This window comes from Populus trichocarpa, chromosome 7 (genome assembly GCF_000002775.5).
Source record: "Populus trichocarpa isolate Nisqually-1 chromosome 7, P.trichocarpa_v4.1, whole genome shotgun sequence".
Classification (NCBI taxonomy): domain Eukaryota; kingdom Viridiplantae; phylum Streptophyta; class Magnoliopsida; order Malpighiales; family Salicaceae; genus Populus; species Populus trichocarpa.
Window position 1 is genome coordinate 13,691,813 of NC_037291.2, and position 23,666 is coordinate 13,715,478.

The following is a 23,666-nucleotide window of genomic DNA, read 5'->3' on the forward strand; positions in this document are numbered from 1 at the left end:
AGGGGTGAGTATTCTCATCGTTTCCATGAAAACAAATATCATTTTGAATAATTACTTATTTTTCTCGTTTAATCAATTTTTTTCTTTTACTAGAATACATACTTAAATAGAAAAAATTAAAAAAAATCAATAACTTAAATAAATAAAATTAAAACTGTAGCATTCAAATAAAAAAAATGTTGGATATCAAATACGCAATTTCTCTATTTTGACCGATTTTTTTGGTCATGTCAGCACGTAACAGCAGAGACTCATGTAGAATAAATAAAATTATTTACTAAAATAAATAAAATTAAAAATAATCAATCAAATAGAAAAATAATTATTATTTCGAGAAAGCTTCAAGAGTGTCAAATCACTCTTTTAAGCCAGCAAATCGATCCTACAAGTAAGAGTACATTTCTTGTATTGCCGATTTGAGGGACAAACTTTGAGAAAACAAGGAAAGAAAGGATTTATGTTGGTGTTTCCATTACTGGGCATGCAGACTGAATTATTGTGCTTGCACCATCCCTTTCATAGACAAATAATTTGCACAGAAATCCCTTACCTAGAGTCATCCAGGCTGCTCCCTTATCTTGAGAGTCAGATGTTCAGAGAGCACAGAAAATGTCAGTTCAACAGAAACAGAAACCAGAAGGTCTGCCATTATGAACCAAATAGTGAAGAAAAAAATTGGATAAGACCTCGGCAAACAGGTGAATCATTGGAGCTTCCATTCAGGACGCAAAGACTAGAAGCTATATGGAGTATCGAATCATACAGTAACAAGGAAGATGCAAATCAAGTACTGCTAGAACTTGCTATACTGGACTACAACATCGTTCAATCAGTCTACCAAAGAGATCTTCGCGAGACATCAAGGTCACTCCAAGACCAAAATTTCTTGTTCTTACCAAGGTCTAGGAAACAATAAATCAAGAGCAGTACTCAGGTCAATTAGATTGCCATTCATGGAAATAATTTTCCTCGCCTGCTGTGCCACTCATCAGGTGGTGGAGACGTGTTGGTCTTGCAACAAAGTTGCATTTTGCTAGAGATAGGTTAATTGAAAGCTTTGACTGGGCTGTTGGTGTTGCGTTCGAACCTCAATGCAGTGATTGCCGTAAATCAGTAGCAAAAATGTTCTCTTTTGTAACCATCATCGATGATATCTATGATGTTTATGGTACTCTGGATGAGCTGGAGCTATTTACAGATGCTGTTGAGAGGTTCGTACTAAGAAAAGAATTACCCTCTCACCAATTTGGTTTATTTTGTTGTCATGATGCCAATCGTTTCATTTTTCTCCTTATTTCTTGCTGTCTCAGAAGGGATGTTCATTCAATCAATGATCTTCCAGATTATATGAAGCTGTGCTTCCTAGCTCTATGTAACACCATCAACGAGATAGCTTATGAAAATCTCAAGGAAAAGGAGGTAAACATTCTGCCATACTTAACAAAAGCTGTATGGTATAAATATACAGAGTCTTAAATCTGATTACTGATTATAATTTGCAGAAAAATTTGCACACTTGCAATTTTCCTGTGCTAGCAGATTTCGGTTCTAATCTATTCTTTCTTACAGTGGGCTGATGCATTCCTTCAAGAAGCAAAATGGTTGTACGATAAGCCACACCAACATTCGATGACTCCTTTGGAAATGCTTGGAAATCGTCTTCAGGGCCTCTTCAACTAGTTTTTGCCTCTTTTGCAGTAAGTAAGAACATAAAAAAAGAGGAGATTGAGAACTTACAAAAGTATATATCATGATATCATCAGTTGGCCTTCCTACATCTTTCGTCTTTGCAGGGATTTGGCTTCAGCAAAAACTAGATTACTATGTGTCCATTCTCTAATTTTTATGACAATGGTCTCCCTACGCAGCCAAAAACTAGATTGATTAGGATTAAAGTAAGGGTGACCAGGCTATGATGTGAGAAAGAGCTCCATCAATTTCCATAAGCTATAGACACTACAAAGTTGGTTTTGACCGTGGGATCCTAGAAGCTGTACTCAGGCTTTAAGCTCACCAAAACTGGGCTTAGTGTAGGCAACTGGTTCACTTACATTCGGATCTTCATTTTGAAAATCCTAACTGGTTAGATTGTTTCAAGACTGAGATTATCATAAAATCATCGCTGTTTAATTTTCAAGTCGAGATGGTTTTTCGACGGAAGAAAACCTGTTAGCATGGGCTTAAGAGCTTCTTGTTTTTTAAATATTGTGCTTGCCAGGTTCATTCTCCTTGACGACTCAGAAATTGTACAGAAATCCTTTAACAAGAATCCTCCATGGCACCCCCAATGACTCTGCAGGTCGAATGTGCAGCAATAGTAAGCACAGAAAGTGCTACCGCCGATCAGCTGGAATTATGATTACTTGCCGTCAATAGAAAATGATCAAGCTGCATGCACATATTCACTCCATCGAACAACTGGAATTATGATACAGTGACACGATGGAGTAATACAGTTTCACAACACAGTAGAAGCCAAGTTGTTGGTGTTGGATTGTAATAATACGTACTTTTATTTCTAATCGAATAAGATATAATCTATTTCAACAACAAATTTACTAATTTAATTCTAAATATTAGTAATATAGTTGTTCATTTATATAACAATTATAATAAGTTTATAATACAGCCTTTTCAAAACATGAAAAATAATTATAACAAATATCATCCCCTCCATTATATTTTTTTTTTCTAATTAATGAGCATGGACGCTAAACTTTATTTTTTATTTTACTTCAAATATTTTTTATGCACAACTTTACTTTAAAATAGTTTTAATTATAATTTCAGCTAGGAGGCAGTAGCTAGTAATTGACCAAAATTACAAAATAAATAAATTTTGTCCCGTTAATAAAAAAAAATATTTTTATTTTTTAGTTATTTAATTTACCGGATGTAATCAGTCAATCATAAACTTTAAGAATTAAAATTTAATTAACTTGGTATTTAATTGAGTGTTATGACTCTGTGTAATGAATGAGTGTCACTGTTATTAATTTAGAATTTGTTTGTTATTGAAGTAGTGGTTGTTTTTTAAAGTATTTTTTACTTGAAATATATTAAAATATATATTTTTTATTTTTTAAAATTTATTTTTAATATCAGTACACCAAATGATTTGAAAACATAAAAAAATAATTTAAAATAAAATAAATAAAATAAAATTCAAAGTTTTTCAAAATATTTTTGAAACGGAGTACTAACAAACGGAATTTTAATTATACTTCACATATTTCATGCTTAACAATGAGGTATGTTCTTGCAATATGGAGTTTATATTGGATACTGATCGTAATGCCTTTGAAAGTGCTGATGTGTCCAACAAATTCAAGGACCAAAACTGAAGTTTCATGGAATGCCTGAAAGAGGACATCAAGGACATTCTAAGTTTATATGAAGCTCCATTTCTTGCCTTGGAAGGAGAAAATCTTTTGGAGGAGGCCAAGGCATTAACAAGATGGAATCTAGAGAACCTCAACAGCAGAAATATGGTAAAACAAGCGAATCACGCATTGCAGCTTCCGTTGCATCGTAGCACAGACAGACTAACAGCTGAGTGGAGTATTGAGGCACACCGTAAAAGGGGTGATGCAAATCAAATACTTCTTGAATTTTCCATCCTGGACTGCAAGATGGTGCAGTCAGTATTCCAAAGAGATCTCCGCGACATCTCATGAAGCTCTGACAAAAAAGTAACACGTTAAAGATGCTATTTTTTTGTCAATTTTCTTGCCATAGACTATCTACAACTAAAATGAACCTTGCGCTCACCATAACATGTAAACTAATTGTGGTTCTTCTGTCTCATTTAGTTGGTGGAGGAACGTTGGTCTCTTAACCAAGTTGAACTTTGCCAGATCAGACAGATAAATGGAATGCTTCTACTGGGCAGTTGGAGTGGTATTTGAACGTCAATATACTAATTTCCGGCAAATGCTGACAAAAGTAGCATCATTTGTAACCATTATACAATGATGTGTATGATGTTTATTGTACTCCAGATGAATTGGAGCTATTTACACATACTGTTGAAAGGTTTGTGCTCTGAAAGTATTCCCTCCTTGACCATTACGTTTGATCCTGTCGTTAAATTGCTGAATCATAGAGTTTTTGCTCTTGTTAATTGGTTACTATCTCAGATGGGATGTCAATGCAATCAATGATCTTCCGGATTATATGGAGCTTTGCTTCCTTACTGATCTCTATAACACTATCAATGAGATAGCTTATGAAAATCTCAAGGAAAAGGGGGCAAACATTCTTCCATACCTGACAAAAGCGGTACAGTCTCGTACAGTTCCGTTTGGTTATTTCGAACTTTCTGATAACGATCAGCTGAAAAAATTATTATATGCCATTTTCTTTTGCTAACCAATCTGTTGTAATCTCTATTCAGTTATCTTTCCTACGAGAAGCAAAATGGTTTTGCAATAAGTCCACACCGGCATTTGAGGACTATCTCGAAAATGCATGAAGATCATCATCAGGGCCTCTTCTACTGGTTCATTATCATGTTTTACTGAGTAAAAACACCAAACGATGAGCTTGAAAACTTAGAAATACATCAGGGTTTGGTTTCATTATCATTAGGTTTTTCACTTGCCTTAGTTCTCTCCTTTATATTCTCTGAGATGGGTGCATCACCTCTAGTGAGAGACATCAGGAAAAATGCATAGAAAATATTGTTTCTCACATCAACATTCTTGTTTGTGTACACAGGCGGATATTCAGAGAGGAGAAACTGCAAATTCTGTATCATGCTACATGCACAGAACTGGCCTGCAAATTCTGTATGATCATGCTATACGTACATGCACAGAACTGGCCTTTCGGAGGAACTTGCTCTTGAACATGTAAGGAATTTGATTGATGAAAACAGGAAGAAGCTAAACAAAGAAAGACTTGATGACTCTTTGTTAGCAAAACCATTTATTGAAACAGCTTTTAATCTTGCTCGGCAAGCCCGTTGTGCTTATCAAAATGGAGATGGGTACAGTGGTCGAGAATACACTATCAGATTTAACAATGATAATTTCTGTCAATATGTATATTATTCGTAGACTCACGTATGGAAATAGTATATTAGAAAAATTTATGAATCATCAGCAGTAATCATCAGCAGTAAGCCTATCAGTAATAAATATATTGATGAATTTACATAAATATAAAGCGTGCAAAAAAAAAAATACTCACTTTATTTCGTTGGTATATCAATCAGTAAAATTAACATATCATCAACAGAATACCATTTGTAATTTTATCGGTGCATTAACAATGGTAGTGAAATTTACAATAATTCTTTTTCAACTTTTTTAAATATACCAACGGTCTAGTTCCGTTGATAACCCCATCAGTAATAGTGACATTTATAATAATTATTTTTGAACTCTTTAGAATGTACTGAAGGTCTAGTTCCGTCAGTAACCTCGCCAATATTATTTTAAAAATATTTTTAAAAAAAACTATATTGAACAAAACTAGAAAAATAATTAAAATAAATTTATTTTATAATTTTAAAATAAATTACTATAAAAAAAATACTTACTATAAATTTAAATATTTATATGTTCAAATATAATAAATCTAAAATAAAAACAACGTTGAAAAAGAAGATTGGTCATCACCGAGACATGAGATCAATTAGGATATAAAGAAAATGATTATATATTAAACATAAAAAATCCTAGCATGCATATTATCACGTACAATATCAAAATTAAAATTAAAAATAAAATCAATACAAACATAAGATACATACTTGTTGAGGATTTAAGAACCAGAAATAAATATTTGTTTGTTGTTATCAATAATTAATTCTATGTCCTTAAAATTTTATTACTCCTAACATGATACTTATACAATCAATTCCTTCTCCTGTGTATTACTAAATAAGATCTACGAACTAAAGAAAAAGAAATTCAAAATCTCTCTAGGATAAAAAAAAAAAAAAAAAGAGAGGAGCAAAAGAAGGTGGAAAATAGTGGAGAGAAGGCCAGAGATATTCTGCAAAAAAAATACCGAACATCTTCCTTCCCACCTCTATTTTTATTGATTTTTTAAACCAAAAATAATGAAGAATTAATTTTGATAATTACCATAATTAATTTATGTCATTTTACTTAATTATCTGCCAAAAAAATTAAAACATGATAGTGTTTAGCTTTAAAAACAAGAAGTTTTTCCCTTAAATAAAAAAAAATGTTAAGAAATAATAAGATTATTTAGACTTTTTATTCATGTGTGAATATATATATATAAATAGTTTGAAAAAAAATATTTTTTTATCAACCAAATAATTATTTTATAAGAACTTAAATACAAGTTCAAAATAAATTAGTAAAAAACAAGCCCAAGACCCATGGTCCGTGACCCATGCTTGAGCTAGAGCCCAAGCCAAGCTGAAGAAAGCCTGCATATGATAGTTAAAATAATACTATTTTGTTAAGTGTTATTTATGACCATCCAACTTTAAACTAAATAACGAGAGAATCTTGTATTTTTTTTTATGTGGAATAGAGAATTATGAGTATCACAAAAAAACATGTGAATTAATTTTTTATAGATCAATTTAATATTTAATCATAACTTATATTAATCATATTAATATTTTATGTTAAAAAATTTATGTAGAAGAATAATTTTTAATAAATTTTTTATTCTAAAAGTGAATGAAATCTATTTTAATTTTGATCTTAAATATATTCATTAATCATATTTTATGAAAACAAATTCTAACATTAAGATATCATGTGTTTTCCTATTAATTAAAGAAAGGTACAATTGACATTTTAGAAATTAACCTTTTTTAATTTTGAAATATACATGAAGAGGACAGCTACGAGCTGGTATTAACTGATGTTTAAAAAATTGTAGTGATGTGCTAGCTTTTTGAAGTATTTTTTTTTAATTAATGTGAATATTCGAATTAACTTACACACACTTTTACTAATTCCATAAATAATTTTTTATGTATACATTTTACCTATCCGTGATGTTTAGAAAGACAAGGGTGTGGCAAAAATTTAGCAGTCAAAGTGATGATATACAAAATGTTTCTATAAAAAAGTTTTTAATTAAAAATATATTAATATAATATTTTTTAGATTTTTTTATACCAATACATGAAAACCATAAAAAATACACATAAAAAATATTAATCTAATAATATTTTTGATAAAATAATTTGAAAAAAGATTAAATTATATAAAAAAAAAACAGAGAGTACACTATAATTATTATTTTGATATGTTTTTAAATAAAAAAATATTTTAAAATAATTACTATAATACTAAACAAACTTTAAAAAATATTTAAAAATATAGTGATAATTATTTTTTAAAATATTTTTCTTGAAAATGCATGCCAAGCTTATTGTTTTTGCATGCATGAATAGCTTATTAAAATCTCATGGAAAAAGGGCAAATCATTGTTCCATCAAAAGAGGTGCAGTCTCAAGCACTTCCATTTGATTGTTCCTAATAACTTATTGAAGAAATTATCGCCGAGGCAAATTTCATTTGCATGCTAACCAATCCGCTGTGTTATCTGTTCAGTGGACTGATTTATGTAAATACTACCGGCATTTGAGGACTACCTCGATCGGAAATGCATGGAGATCATCCTCAGGGCCTCTTCTACAAGTTCATTCTCTATTTTTACAGAGTAAAAACACAACAGATGATGAGTTTGAAAGGTTAGAAATGCACCAGGTTCTGTATTTACCTTGATCGCCAAGCTTTTAAGTTAATGTATTATTGAAACAGCCTTTTACCTTATCGCCAAGCCCATTGAAGCTATCAAAAGACCATAGTGCTCCAGAAGAACTAGAAAGCGAACGCGTGTAAAATGCAAATCTATGGTCAGAAGAAAACTTAGCTATGGAAAAGGCAATGCCTCAAAGAAAGACCGCCTTGGCGAGAGAGAGAGAGAGAGAGAGAGAGGGACGGGGGTAGAAATGGCGAGAGAAGGTGGGAGAGAAAAGGACAGAAATGAAGGGTCAAGATATTACCTAGGAACGGGAAAAACAGGTGGACGGTTGGATGACAAGAAAAGGTTACGTGAAGGACACATAGATTCCAATCAGGGAGCAGACGATATTTTGGACTTCGACAGTCCAAACAACGACATCGTTTGAAAAGGCACGTAAACGACATCAACAATTAAGGTAGAAAACGAAAAATCAAATGAGAAAAGCAATCAGAAGATTGAATCGGTAGCATAACAGTCCAGGAGTTTTCGAATTTCAATTTATTAAGTTTATGATTATAAATTTTTGAAGATTAGGGGAAGATGAGGTAGGAAATGTTTTAGAACAAATCACGTGATTTAGGAGGCCCGGGCTAACTTGAATTTACCCAAAAATTATCTTTTTATTTTTCAATTACACCCTTATCCTTTTCAATTCCATCCATATATATTTAGAAATAAAATCCATAATTTTCCCTTCAATTCAAATTCTTTCACTTTTATATATATATATATATATTTGCAATTCTTCAAACCCCAAGTCATTCAATTCAATTGGGGAATTAATCTAGCTACATGTTCATTATAAAAATCCTGAAACCTAGCTAAAACAAGAAATCTAAATATAACTAGAAGAACAAAAATCTAATTAACAACAACTTTGAGGTCTAATTTGGACACAAAAACAACCTTGATTAATTATATAAAGTTGATCCATTACAGAACTGGGCTTATAAAACACACTGGTGGCTGGCTAACTGATTGAATAATCAAATCAAGAGTTATAGCTAGTAATCATGCCTTCAAATATAGGCCATACCTAGCCCCGTTGAATTTCCAATATTTGATGCTTCATGGAGAATAGATTGATAGCTAGTAATCATCCAATGTGAAGCATGCCTTCAAATTGGGCCATAGCTACCCTACTATCCTCTAGAACAACTTTGAAGGGGTGCTACATGAGAAGTTAAAATAAATAAATAAAAAATTATTTTAGCTTTTCTGTATTTGTTTTACATATTCTAAAAGTATTGTTAAATAAAATGCTATAAGATATATATATTTTTAAAAAATATTATTCTTACGTGTCTTTTATAAAGTCAAAACCAATCAAATAAGACATACAATCATGTGGAAAATAATTGATGTCAAACTCATTAAATAAAAAATAAAGTATTTATTTCTTACACTTTATTTCAATTGGCTTTTCAAATGACTTTATACGTAATAAAAAAACAAAAGTTATATTTATACTATTTAAAATGATATTTTATCCATTTAGCTCTTCAAAATGAGGAAGATGCTTTTGCATCCTCAAAATTATTAAATTTTTTTTCCAATAAAAATCTAAATTAATTTCAAAAATTAATTTCTCTAGTAATTAAGTCTTTAATAAATTTAATTAAATCTTGGAAAATTCTAATTGAGTCTTTCAACATCTAATTTTGGATTTTCATTTTTAAATTGAATTTTTTTTGCAAAAATACATTGTCAAATTTTTCAATCGTGTATATTTTGATCTTTCTCAACCAGTCTTTAACAATTTCATGGGCGCTCTAGTAAATTCTTCTTTATATATATATTCTCAATATTTTTTTGTATGTTTTCTTTTCTGTTTTTTTTTCCAATTGGCAATGCATTGTTTGCTTCTTCTTTTTTCAAAAAATAAAAAATGGATGACAAGTCATTCTTCTTTTAAAAAGAAAACAGAAAAAAATTATGTTTTAGGAGCGCATGCATAGACTATCTGGCCTGTGCACCTGGCTTGACTTTTTTATTCTTCCTTGTTTTTTTTTTTTTTTTTTTTTACTTTTCCCCTCATTTATCCTTTATTTTTTTGATTTTTTTCTATTTCATCCTCCAATATCGGGTTTGAATGGAATTTTTTATTATTTTATTTTAATCTTATCCTTCAATATTTGATTGATTTTGAATTAAATTTCATAATTTATTTTGATTTGTTTTTTATGAGGTTATCACACTCAAACAATCCTGACATTTAATTTGTGTTTGATTTTGGGAGCGTATATTTTTGTTATCATATAATTAAGTGAAAAGTAGTTAAAAAAAAGTTATCTAATCTAGTGCAGTCCATGACTCAGATTGCGGGTTTTGCATGTTTAGCTGTGAAGTTTGAGTCGATCTTATATGTTGTTGTGTCAATATTAAAGAAATATTATTTTAGTTTTTTTAAGTCAAATCATGTTTTTTTAGTTGTCATCCATATTGTTTCTGGACTCATCAAGTTCACTAAGTCATGATAAAAAAAACTCTCACGCGGTTTAATTTTAAACTTGGGCCAGATAAGAAGTTAAATTAAAAATTTTAAATATTAATTTACTAAATCAAATTTAATAATAATATCAAATAGTTATGTATATATACTTTATCCAAAGCAGTATGTTCATCTAATTTAATGGCTTCTGTCCTGATAGTGATAACCTATATATACTTCATCCACCGAAGTTACAATTATACAAGTTCTATTACAGTGGGCGGATTTATGCAAAGCATTCTTGCAAGAAGCAAAATGGAGCTACAACAATATCACACCATCATTTGTGGAATATCTTGAAAATGCATGGCGATCGGTATCAGGAACTGTCATCCTCATCCATGCCTATTTTCTTCTGGGAGAAAACATCTCCAAGCAAGCTCTTGATTACCTAGTAAAACTACGATGAATTACGTACTCAGATGGCCATCAATTCTTGTTTCGACTCTCTAATGATTTAGCCACTTCATCAGTACGTACTAAATATGAATACTAGATTCTACTGCCAAGATTTGCTCAAGAAATTTATAGATTGTGCTACTCAACATTCTTGCTGTGGTTAATTTTTCAGGCAGAGATAGCCAGAGGGGAAACAGCTAATTCAATCTCTTGCTTCATGTACGAAACCGGTGCTTCTGAGGCTGAGGCAAGAAAACACATAGAGAAACTGATTCAGAAGGCATGGAGGAACATGAACAAATGTCAAATTGATAACGAAACTCCTTTTGCTAGAAGCTTTTGTAGGAACAGCAATTAATCTTGCTAGAATTGCCCAGTGCACGTACCAAGATACATAATTGTTGAGGATTTAAGAACTATAAATAAATATTTATTTATTGTCGTTAATTATCAATTGCTCCTCCTTGTTTAAGTATATTACTAAACAAGATTTTTAAACTAAAATAAAAAATCTCAAAATCTCTCTAAATAATCTAAACCTAAGCTTTAAAATAGAAAAAACAAAAAGGAGCAAAAAACAGTGGAAAATAGTGGAGAGAAGGCTAGAGATATTCTACCAAAAAAATACACCGAACATATTCCTTCCCACCCCTATTTATACTTATTCTTGAAACAAAAATTGATGAATAATCAATTTTGATAATTACCATAATTATTTATGCTTTTTATTCATGTGATATATATATATATATATATATATATTGGTATGATAAAAAAATTAAATTTTTATGAATCAAATAATTATTTCATGAAAAATTTAAATACAAATCCAAAATAAATTAGTAAAAAACAAGCTCAAAACCCCCCATGAACTCAGTTAAGCTCTAGATAGGCAAGGCATCTAATAGACCTGATGGGATGTGTTTGATAACTACGGGCGGCGCAGGAAAAAAAAACATTTTTTACGCCATATTCCAAATCGCATCTTCGACGACAAAAAACATCACGTGGGCTTGCATGTGTTTCTTTTAAAATAAAACTCTAACTAGATACAAACCATCAACATACCATATAAAAATATTTAAAAAAATTATTTTTTTAATTTTAATTATTTTTTATGTTTTTAGATTGATTTAACATATTAATATTAAAAATAAATTTTAAAAATAAAAAAATATTATTTTAATATATTTTCAAGAGAAAAACACTTTGAAATCACTATCACAACGTCAAACGAGTTTTAAAAGATATTTGAGAGTGTAGTAATGATTGCTTTTAAAAATACTTTTTACTTAAAAATATATTAAAATATTTTTTACTTAAAAATATATTAAAATATTTTTTTTTATTTTTTAAAAATATTTTTTAATATTAACATATCAATATAATCTATTGGTTAAAGTATCAATGTCCCTAAAGAAGTTTAAGAGTCCATCTAAGAATACGATAAAAACATTTTATTTATTTTTTAATATATAAAAATAATATTTTTTTAAAAATTTATATATATATATATATAAAATAATTTAAAACCAAAAAAATATTCAAAAACCTGCAATGCGGAGAACAAGAGTAATTATTGGTAAACAATCCAAAAAAATAAAGAAAAATATAAAAAGAAAAAAGAAACAAATTAAAGTTCTATTCATACTCCATAATGTAATAAAAATAATCTAAAAAAATAAATTTAATCTAAATATAAAGATATTATATATAAACTAAAAAAAATAATAATAATAAATAGACTAATTCTATTCTTAATAAATAACTATATATTTCTTATTATCCATAGCCATCAACGAAAGAAAACAAATCACAAAGGTACAGTTCGTCGGCCAGGGAGATAGGTCCGCCATGGCTATTAGGAACCTCGGAAGGACCCACAAGCCCAGCCCGTGTCAACAAATCTGAGATCTTTGTGGATCTTGTACATCTATATGTCACGATCATGGTTCTATGACTATGAAGCTGCTTTCTTCTTCATCTTTTTTTTTCCTCATATATATATATATATATATATATATATATATATATATATATATATATATATATATATATATATATAATGCATGAATTGTTAAAATTTCTCATCTGTTCATTTCATCTGTTAATCATGACAATATTAACAACTGAACACGTAACCTTCACTAGAATCTATGGTCGGAATAATACCACTTGCCACCATATTTTAATGTGATCAAATGAAAGGAGATTTTTAATCTATATGAAGTATGGACTAAATTATTTATTAAATTTTATTTAAAGTTAACTAAATATATAGTTATTACCGAGAGTGTAGTTTAATTGGTTAGATTTTAGATTTGCAAGTCACCAGTTTGAATTTTAAAAATCTTAGGATTACTAAAGGTTTTCATGGTTATTAACTTTAAAGTTCGTGAAATTAATCAAAGTGCATGTAAACTGATCTAGATATTCATGTTAATTAAAAAAATATTAATTTAATTAGTGAGACAAAAGAGAGGCAAAATAGATTAAATTAAAAATAATAACAAAAATTGAGGCATTACTCTAACCTCCTGATATCACAATAAACACCTTTTAAACACAAAATCAAGATGAAATGCGAGGACCACACTATATACAAGGTAGGTAATATATATGTGTGTATACATACATATACACACACTTACACACACAAACACACATTAATGAAATGAAATGGGTTCAATTATCAAGGACGAGATTCTGTTCTTGGATCTGCTATCTGGTGCTCCATGACCATCTCCATGTTGGTACGTGCACTGGGCAATTCTAGCAAGATTAATTGCTGTTCCTACAAAGCTTCTAGCAAAAGGAGTTTCGTTATCAATTTGACATTTGTTCATGTTCCTCCATGCCTTCTGAATCAGTTTCTCTATGTGTTTTCGCGCCTCAGCCTCAGAAGCACCGGTTTCGTACATGTAGCAAGAGATTGAATTAGCTGTTTCCCCTCTGGCTATCTCTGCCTGAAAAATTAACCACAGCAAGAATGTTAATTAGTACAATCTATAAATTTTCTTGAGCAAATCTTGGCAGTAGAATCTAGTATTCATATTTAGTACGTACTGATGAAGTGGCTAAATCATTAGAGAGTCGAAAAATAATGGATGGCCATCTGAGTAATTCATCGTAGTTTACAAGGTAATCAAGAGCTTGCTTGGAGATGTTTTCTCCCATAAGAAAATAGGCATGGATGAGGATGACAGTTCCTGATACCGATCGCCATGCATTTTCAAGATATTCCTCAAATGATGGTGTGATATTGTTGTAGCTCCATTTTGCTTCTTGCAAGAATGCTTTGCATAAATCAGCCCACTGTAATAGAACTTGTATAATTGTAACTTCGGTGGATAAAGTATATATAGGTTATCACTATCAGGACAGAAGCCATTAAATTAGATGAACATACTGCTTTGGTTAGACAAGGAATGGCATCTTCTCCTTGTTCTTTAAGGTGGTCATATGCCATTTCATTAACTGTGTTGAAAAGGGCTAAGAAGCATAACTTCATATAGTCTGGAAGATTTCTCACAGCACTGACATCCCACCTGACGAAAAACAATTGGGATTTCTCAACAATATCTTTAGGGATCGGGAAAAAAATAAAAACAATCAATGATCATTGATTTATTATACTGCCGATACAAACCTTTCAACAGCCTCTGTGAATGCTTCCAATTCATCCAAAGCACCATAAACATCATAGACATCATCTATGGTGGTTATGAATGACGTCACTTTTGTCAGTCCTTTGCGACATGAGTTAAATTCAGGTTCAAAGGCCATTCCAACAGTCCAAAAAAAGCACTCCATTAGTCTGTCTCTGCTAAATCTCAGCTTGTTCTTCAAGCCCAGGTCATGCCACCACCTTGATCATCGACACCAGGGAGGTCAATTATAAAACCAACACTGAAGCCTAGCTCGATTTCCTTATTGTTAAGTTTGTTGAGTCATACGTACCTTGACATGTCTTGGAGATCTCTTTGCAAGACTGATTGCATCATGTTGAAATCCAACTTGGAAAGTTGGAGTAGTTTGGGATTCGCATCTTCCCTCTTACCGTAGGATTCAATATGCCATCGAGCTTCTAACATGATCATCTTGTGATGCAATGGTACCTCCAGAGCATGACTGACTCTTTCAGCAGTCATAGAGTCTGAGTTTCCTAGATGGTTTCTTAAGTATATGCTTGTTTGTTTATTCGCCTTGTTTAAAATTTCTTCTCCTTCGCAGGCAAGATGTGAAGCTTCATACAAACTAAGCATTCCTTCGATATCGTTGTGAAGGGAGGCCATGAAATTGCCTTGATCATCTAAAAAGCCATGAAAAATATCTGTAGATCACATAAACAACATGGTTAATCAAATCACGGGGCATGGTCCTTGTGAACATGTGAAAAAAAACATATGGACCCTGTACGTTGTTGAAAAAATTGGCTTTTAGACATGGTTTTCATAACGTGCCTTGAGAAATCTCATAACCATGTTGTCTCAGTAACCTGAAGCAAAGAGCAGTCGCACGGAGAGATTTCTCTGCTTCAACGTAACTTTGTTCTGAAGAAGAAATTCTATCAAGTTTTCTCTTTATGTCTTTTTCAAACCGATGCCCCAAGCCTAACCGTTGAATGTCATCAATCATTTCAAGCATGGTTAACATCTCCATGTCTCCACTGTTAATCATGCACCTCACCTCCTCTTCTAGCTCCATCGCCTTGTCTTTGTATATTTTGTCCTACAATATATATATGGATATTTCACACCATGCTTCATATATATATGAGAAACAAAAAGCTAAAAATAATATAGCATGTGCTTACTGCATTATCATTCTTTAAAGACTGCAAGAAATCGCAGCTCCAAGTTGTTGGTTGGTAATTGGCCAATCGTCTCTTACTAACTTCGTGGGATTCTTTCAAGCTTACTGAACAAGTGAACTGCAAGTTAATGCAAGTTCTATGAGCTGCTCTTGGCAGAGGATGCCTCGGCATATCTTTCCAATTCATGGAGTTCACGCTAGGGAAGTTGGTAAAGAGACAAAGTGCCATTGCAAAGAGGCTAGAAATCAGACTGTTGTGCTAACTTGGTCCCAAAGATGCCTTCAGCAACCTTGCTCCGATGAATACTTGTTCAAGTGAATTAAGGTCTATATATATGAAGACCTTCGGGTAATTATTATTGCTTGTGTGAGTGTTCATGCGAAATAAACCAGGTATTCAAAAATTGAATTTTATTTTTTATTTTAAATTATTTTTTTTATGTTTTCAGATATTTTAATGCATTAACGTGAAAAATAATTTTTAAAAAATATTATTTTAATATATTATCTTAAAAAAATATTTTTAAAGAATAATTGATGCAACATAAACTGAGTTGAAACTTCAGTTCAATGTACGCATGTTTTTTGTGTTCACTTCTTATTTTTAAAAAGTGAAAAACGCAATGATTAAATGTCTATTTTTATTCAAAGTCGAATAAGATGGTTTTTGAAAGTTAGGTTTTTTTTTTTTTTTTTTGGTTTTCATGGAAAGATTCCTTGCTCCTGAACCAGAGCTACACAGAGAAGTAGTCTTCCTCCAAAAGTGATACTGCCACCACACAAATGTGGTATCCTAGAAATTTCACAAGAAAGAAGAAGAGACAGCCACATAATTAACCATATTTTCAAACAAAAAGTTGAATAACCTGCAGGGTCACTGCATCGGTAGGCCGCCACTCTCAAATTTATGGACGGCAAGCAAAAGCCATGAATCCAGTTGCTTTTCACGTTTATTTTTGATTTAATGTTTGTTGAGCACTTTGAAAAAATTTAAGAATTTTTTAAATTAATTTTTTTTAATGTTTTTATATTGTTTTGATTTGTTAATGTTAAAAATAAATTTTAAAGATAAAAAAAAATATTATTTCAAAATATTTCTAAGTAAAAAAATATTTTAAAAGGTAATTATTGCTACAATAATAATTAATATTTTTCTAACAGTATCGAGTGTGTCGAAAATAGAGCTCCGGTATGACTTGATGTTTCATTTTTTCTTTCATTTTTTGATCATTTAATTTTTATAAAATTTTAAATTGATTTTTATATATACTAATTAATTTACATGAAACATGAATTTCAAAACAACTATTATTATCAATAACTCTTACTTACTATTTTCTAAATGCCCAACGTTAAAACCAATAAGTTAATTGGCAACTGAAAGATCAACTATTTTTTATTTTTTTTGTCGTAATATATAGAAGTTTCGTTACATTTGATTGCTCCTCATGTCGTCAATATACACAATTCCATTCGAAATTTTCTTCTCCAGAAAGTGTCACACAGACGGACACACACCCCAGGTATATAAGACCACTCGACAACATGAGCAGCCCGGTAGCTTCTTCTGATTAGAATGTGTTTGGAAGTTGCTCCCGGAGCTTTCGTGTTTGGAAATGTGGTATAAATTATTTTTTAAAGTGCTTTTCATTCTAAAATATACCATAAAAATACCTTAACCAGGTTCGTCGTGGTGTGTGTACGTGTAAGCATGCATGCACCGATCCTTATCAAACGTAGTTTGCTATTTCGGATGTGATTGATAGTGCAGTTAAACAATTCTTTTAAAAAAATTAAAATTTTATTTTGATTTGAATTAATAATTTTTTAATTTTTTTATCGTTTTGATGTGATGATATTAAAAATAAATTTAAAAAAATATTATTTTAATATATTTCTAACAAAAATAAAAAAATAAAACAAAACATAATATATATATATATATATATATATATATATATATATATATATATATATATATATATATATATATATATACCAGTTTGGATTGTGTTAGCTTGGATAATAAACATATCGCCTGATTAGTGCTATCTTAATATCATCTCTATTTTTTTTCAAAATAAAATAAAATTCTAACATTTCATGATTTTTTTTTGTTATTGCACATTTTAATTTATTTTTGCATTTTCCCTCTTAAATAAATAACATTTTTGTGCCAACTGCCAAAGCATGGGACTTTGAACCCGTTTGGCAACGCGTTAGAGGTTGCGTTTTTTCAAAAACACACTGAAGAGGCGTTTGGTTACAGATTGTGTGATAAAAAAAAAAGGGTCCCACCATTTTAATGCGGCAGGACCATAATTTTTTGGAAGCAGTAAAATACTGCTTTTTTTCAAGATTCAACCTGTGGTTGAACATTCTAGAATGTGGAATTATCAAAAACACACACTGTGCTTGTTCGGTTCTCATTTCTCTTCTTTGTTCTTCCATTTGCATTGATTTCCCTTCCCATCAGCCCTAATTGCGCACAACAAATCCACCTGCAAAACCCAAAACATTCTTGTTCGGTTCTCATTGCTCTTCTCATTCTCAATCTTGTTCTTCCATTTGCATTGATTTCCCTTCCCATCAGCCCTAATTGCATTGATTTCCCTTCCCATCAGCCCTAATTGCGCACAACAACTCCACTAACCATTACTGCTGCAGAACCCAAAACATTAACTGATGGCTCTTTCTATTTCTGCACGTTCAATTGTCATTCATTTCTCTTTAACAAAAGGAAATGAAGAACAACAACAACCCTTTGCAACAACCCCGAAACATGTATATAGATCGAGCGTGATTCAAGCACCAGAGCTCAAATTTCCAAAGGGTTAGTTCACTGGTCTGTTCTTATAGAAATTTTAAGTTGTTGTTTATTCCAGCGAAGATCTGTTTATCCTCTTCTGTTTAATCACTTGTTTATATGCTAATTTTTCCTTCGTTTCTCCTTATTAAAAGAAAAAGAAGACGACGAGCAACCTGTGTTCCTGCAAGCAACAACCCCACCACATATATCAAGCTTCATTCAAACACCTCAGTTGCAATTTCCAACGGGTACTGTGCTTACTTCACTGGTCCCCTTAGCGATTTTAATTTTATTTTTGTTCATTGCAATGAAATTGACCTGTTTATGCCTTTTTTAATTAACTTGTATTTTACTCTCGTCAACGATTACTGCTAATTTTTCATTATCTTTATTCCCTCCATGTATCTGCAGTTATTTCTGTGTTGGTTATTTGTTGTTGTTGTGTGCTGCTGATTGTTACCAAATAAACGTAAATTAATGACACAATTAATTTCAATTGCTAAAGTAGAACATCCCCTGTTTTTTATGCTAATATATATATATACACAGAACATCCCCTGCTTGCTATGTTAAACTGTTATTGTGTGCTGCTGATTTCTAAATACTAGTAAATTAAACAAATAATTTCACTTGCTAATTAAAACATCCCCTGCTAATTGATGAAAAACAGTTATAGGTTTTTTCCACCGTGGGTAGGTTTTTATGTTCTTTCCCCTGTCAAGTTTCTTAGTTCACACTTCACATCATTCAATCTTTTTTTGAATTAGTTCTTTATTTTCTTTTTTTCATCCCTTATCAGCATTAAAGCTGTTGTCAGCTATAGTGAATTGTGCTTTGAATTCTTTCTTGCATTGTCAACCAAGCTGCTATAGATAATTTCTTTACTTATGTTTTCATTCCTTGTCAACATTCAACCTTTTGTTATTCTTTGGTTTACCTTTTTCTGCACATGTAATTTACTGTTCTGTTACTATTGTATTATGGCCTTATCAGCATTCAATCTCTTGTTCATTGGTTAATTGTTTGTTTAATTTTTCATTGCATTGTCAACCAGCAATGGATGGGTCTGACACACATGACAAAGCTTCTTGGAGCAAGGCAATGTTGCACACGTTTTGCGACATTTGCATTACAGTTATTGAGAGAGGCATGAGACCAAACACACATTTTGATAAAGCTGGCTGGAAATTTGTCGTACAGTCGTTCAAAGATCAGACAGGCCTTTCATTATCAAAATCTCAGCTTAAAAACAAATGGGATGGGATTAAAAAGGACTGGAGGGTATGGAAAAAATTAATAACTGAAACTGGAGTTGGTTGGTCTTCTGAACTTGGGACCATCTCAGCAACTGATGAATGGTGGCAATCAAAAATTCAGGTTAAGTTGCTAATTTGCAATAGCCTCATAATTTTTTTTGTCATGTTGTATTATTTATTCATCTATTAGCATTCCTAATTACATCCAGCTGTCATTGCACAGGAAATGAGAGGAGCAAAGAAGTTTAGGCATGTCGGCATAGAGCTCTCGTTGTGTGCCAAGTACGATATCATGTTTACTAACATAGTGGCCACGAGAGAATATGCTTGGACTCCCTCACAAGGACTTTTATCAGATGAAGATAATGTGGCGGCTGGTGAGAAATACAACCAATGAGGATACTAACATGGAAGAAGGAAGTGGCGACTCTGAAGATGATGCAATCCCTGATTTCAGTCGGGATGTTAGCAACATGGTTGGTGGAAGCAATGTCGCAAACAGTAGCAGCAACCCCAACAGTTCAAAGAGAAAGAGTGCACATCAGACTACTCCTCAATTGCAAAAAAAGAAAAGGGGAACTGGAATGGGAGCAGTGCTAGTTGCACGTCTGGATAAAATTGTTGAGACTGTCTCCATGCCTAGAGGGATCACAGCTCCTTGTAGAGATAAAAAAAGGTTGTAGCATTGAAGAGGTAATTGAAGAACTGCACTCTATTGATGGAGTTGCCTTCGGTAGTGCACTGCATACCTTTGCAACTAAATTCTTCTGTGCGAGGAGCAAGAGGGAGATGTGGGCTGCAATGGGTTGTATTGACAGAAAAATGTCATGGCTGAAAATAATGTTTGACCAACACAGACAAGCTTAGATGGACAAGGTCAGTTTTTAGCTTTTTACCCTATTCATGTATTTGTATTTATGTTGAATCCTGTAGACAAGTAATATATTTAGTTGTCTGAAATAGTTTCCACTGGTTTTGCAGACTTCCTGTGCTGCAAATGTTACTGGAATTAGAAGGAGTTGCCCATGTTTTGGTGTATTTCCATAGCTAAGTTTTTGGAACCCACTACCATGTATGTTTTGTTATATATGTATGACTGAATAGTGATGTTGGGTTGGAATTTCATGGATGTTAATTTCTGAATTGTAGACCTTAATTATGTGGATGCTTATCTTTCAATGTTACCTTAAATATGTGGATGCTTAGCTTTGAATGTTATGTTTAGCTTGTTAAAGTACTCCTTTGCAGTTCGGTTACTTTGAAGTTGAATGGTTGGTGATAATAAGTTATGCAACCGAGACTACTGCTTGTTTGTATTATACTTTGAATGTTTGGTTAGTTGCTCTTGAATGGTAGGTCTAGGTTGCTAATTTTAAAATTTTCAGTTGGTGTATGCAACATTTGAATGTTTGGTATCTTGCTCTTGAATGGTAGCTTTTGAAAGTTAGGTAACAGTTTTTGGAATATTACTTTCATTCCTATGTATTTGTATATAAATACCAGTAAGTATGGGAAGTTATTCACTTGCATACTGTCAATTTCTTTGGGTAGAAACCGAATGTGTTAGTACCTGCAATGAAGAGTGGTTGTTTCTAATTGCTGGTGTTGCTGATTGCTGCTATTTATACATCTGTAATAGGTAAGTTCCATTTAATTCATTAGATTGCAGCTGATTGGTTAATGTTATGGCATTCATGTAAAGTCAGTGTAGTTTCTTAGGTTTTTAAATGTTTGTTTATGGTGTGCATTGGGATAGTGAAGGGTAGAAAATCGTTAGTTTTGTTAGAGACCTCTGTCATTGTATATTATTCTACATAATGTCATAATTGTCTTGTTCAATATGCTGAAGCAGCATTCCATAAGTAGAACCGGTTTGAATCTTGGGGGAAGGTGGCAAACATGGTTATTATTTATTGAATCAGGCAATAGGGAAATGAAAATATTATAGTTAATCGTATGGCTCAGTTTTGGAAATGCAATTTTTAGTGATGTATGGTACAGTTGACATATTATTATAGTTAGCACAAGAAATGAAATAGTGGAAGCAGGAAATGAAAAGGAAAAACAATTTGTGTGTGAATTGTTCATTGTTTCTAGAATTTCAATTTTGATATGTTGAAATTCGATTTTTTATGTTGTGTATAACAAGGGGAATTATAAATTTTGATTAGAGATAATAGGCATTTTGGAAAAAGAAATTCAATTTCACTTTCAAAGGAGGTAAAGGACTGAATTGTAAATAAATATAGCCTTATAAAATTTACAAGCCGAGCAAAATTTTATTAAACGTGGAGAAAGTGAACAATAACACTTATTTGCAAGAATGCATTATCCATTTGTTTTTTTTTGTAACAAGTCGTACAATCTTCAATTATTCACAAAAAAATTTGTATGGCATGATAGATATGGATTCGCACTGGTTTTCAACACTTTTTGAAGGGGATTATGATGACGTACTGAATAACGTTGCCGATTATGTTAATTATGGTCATTCTTCTGACAACGATGGAGATTGTAGTGGTAATTACAGTTCTGATAATGACGACGATGACGACAATGATGATTCAGATGAAGAAGATGAGTTGTTTTGGGAAAGGGAGTTCGATGAGCAGAAATTGATTTTATGCACGGCAGGTGCTGTAGCTTTATATTATAATACTTATATATATATAAAGAGCCTTGTATGGATTCGTACAACACTGGAATGCAATGGTTGATAGAAATATTACATGGACATTGGACGCGCTGTGTAAACATGTTTAGGATGGATGCGACAACATTTCAGAGTATGTGCTTTATACTTGAAAACCAATATGGGTTAAAGGCATCTAGAAGAATGTGTGTTTTTGAAAAAGTTGGAATATTTCTTTATACAATAGCTTTGGGTGCTTCCAACAGGGAAGTTCAGGAGAGATTCCAACATTCAGGAGAAACAATTAGTAGGTCCTTTAATGAGGTTCTTAGATCAGTTTGTTCGCTCGCTACAGATTTAATTCAACCTGCAGATTCCGGGTTCGTAAACACACCGAGGGAAATTGTGAACAATCCGAGGTATATGCCACATTTCAAGGTAATGTCGTACATTGTATTTGTTAATGGTGATTCATATTTCATGAATTTGTGAAATTTAATTTTTTTGTCAGCTCAAATTGATGTTATTTTGCTGGTTTATCGTATATTAGAATTGTGTAGGAGCTATTGACGGTACACATGTCCGTGCATGTGTTTCTTTTGAAAAGCAAATCCCATTTATCGGCCGAAAAGGTGTGCCGACCCAGAATGTTATGGCTGCATGTAGCTTTGACATGCAATTCACATTTGTTTGGGCGGGTTGGGAAGGTAGTGCACATGATACACGAATTTTTCTCGAGGCAATTGACAATCCATGTATAAAATTTCCTAAGCCACCAGAAGGTAATAATATGTGTATGTGTATGTGTATATATGATAATTAATGTTATTTTGTTTTTTTTTTTGTAATTTTCAGTTTAAAACAATTATATGTTTTTTCAGGGAAATACTACTTGGTTGATTCGGGATATCTTAATGAATATGGATTTTTAGGTCCATATAGAGGTCAGAGATATCATTTGCAAGAATTTAGGAGGCGAGGACAACCACAAACTCGTGAAGAAATTTTCAACCGTATGCACTCTTCATTACGTTGTATGATAGAACGAACATTTGGAGTTTGGAAAAAAAAGATGACGAATCCTACAGAATATGCCGGCCTATAATTACAAGGCACAAGTTAGAATTGTTGTCGCATCCATGGCAATTCATAATTACATTAGAAGAACTTCAATGCAAGATGTGGCATTTAAGGAGTTCGATCGCCATCCTGATTTTGTACCCGATGATTTTCTACCTGATGTGGCTTCACATTCACAAAGTTAAGGATACCAAAGGTCTTCGCGAATGGATTAAGTACGTGATGGGATTGCTGCAAGTTTAATGACACAATTATAAATTATTGCTCTAATATGTTTAGGTCTATTTGCAAAAATTTATTGGTTGTAATGTTACTTCATTAATATTATGAATTAAGTCCTTTTAGGTAATTATACAATAAAATAAAATTCAACCACAATTTGTAACCAAACACATTAAACAACTTTTTTTTCAACCTCAATTTTAACCACAGTTT

At 31.8% G+C, this 23,666-nt stretch overlaps 2 protein-coding genes and 1 pseudogene across 2 annotated transcripts; 2 read left to right on the forward strand and 1 right to left on the reverse strand.

The window, feature by feature from the left end:
• The first annotated feature begins 650 nt into the window (after positions 1-650).
• LOC18100875 (isoprene synthase, chloroplastic) lies at positions 651-5,060 on the forward strand. The gene is given in 9 exon segments (XM_052454375.1): positions 651-705; positions 708-864; positions 993-1,211; positions 1,311-1,449; positions 1,570-1,612; positions 1,615-1,742; positions 1,744-1,827; positions 4,720-4,764; positions 4,812-5,060. Coding segments are annotated over 9 exon segments (1,119 nt in total).
• Positions 5,061-13,151: 8,091 nt separating this feature from the next.
• LOC7485020 (probable terpene synthase 12) lies at positions 13,152-15,812 on the reverse strand. Its single transcript, XM_024605314.2, has 7 exons — positions 15,456-15,812; positions 15,103-15,370; positions 14,600-14,972; positions 14,289-14,507; positions 14,049-14,187; positions 13,706-13,954; positions 13,152-13,605 (listed from the first exon to the last, which is right to left on the reverse strand). Exons 1-7 carry the CDS (start codon positions 15,681-15,683, stop codon positions 13,306-13,308), a joined length of 1,776 nt encoding a protein of 591 aa, XP_024461082.2. The 5' UTR covers positions 15,684-15,812; the 3' UTR covers positions 13,152-13,305.
• A 3,037-nt stretch (positions 15,813-18,849) lies between these two features.
• On the forward strand, positions 18,850-20,662 carry LOC18100873 (L10-interacting MYB domain-containing protein-like; annotated as a pseudogene).
• Positions 20,663-23,666: the final 3,004 nt, after the last annotated feature.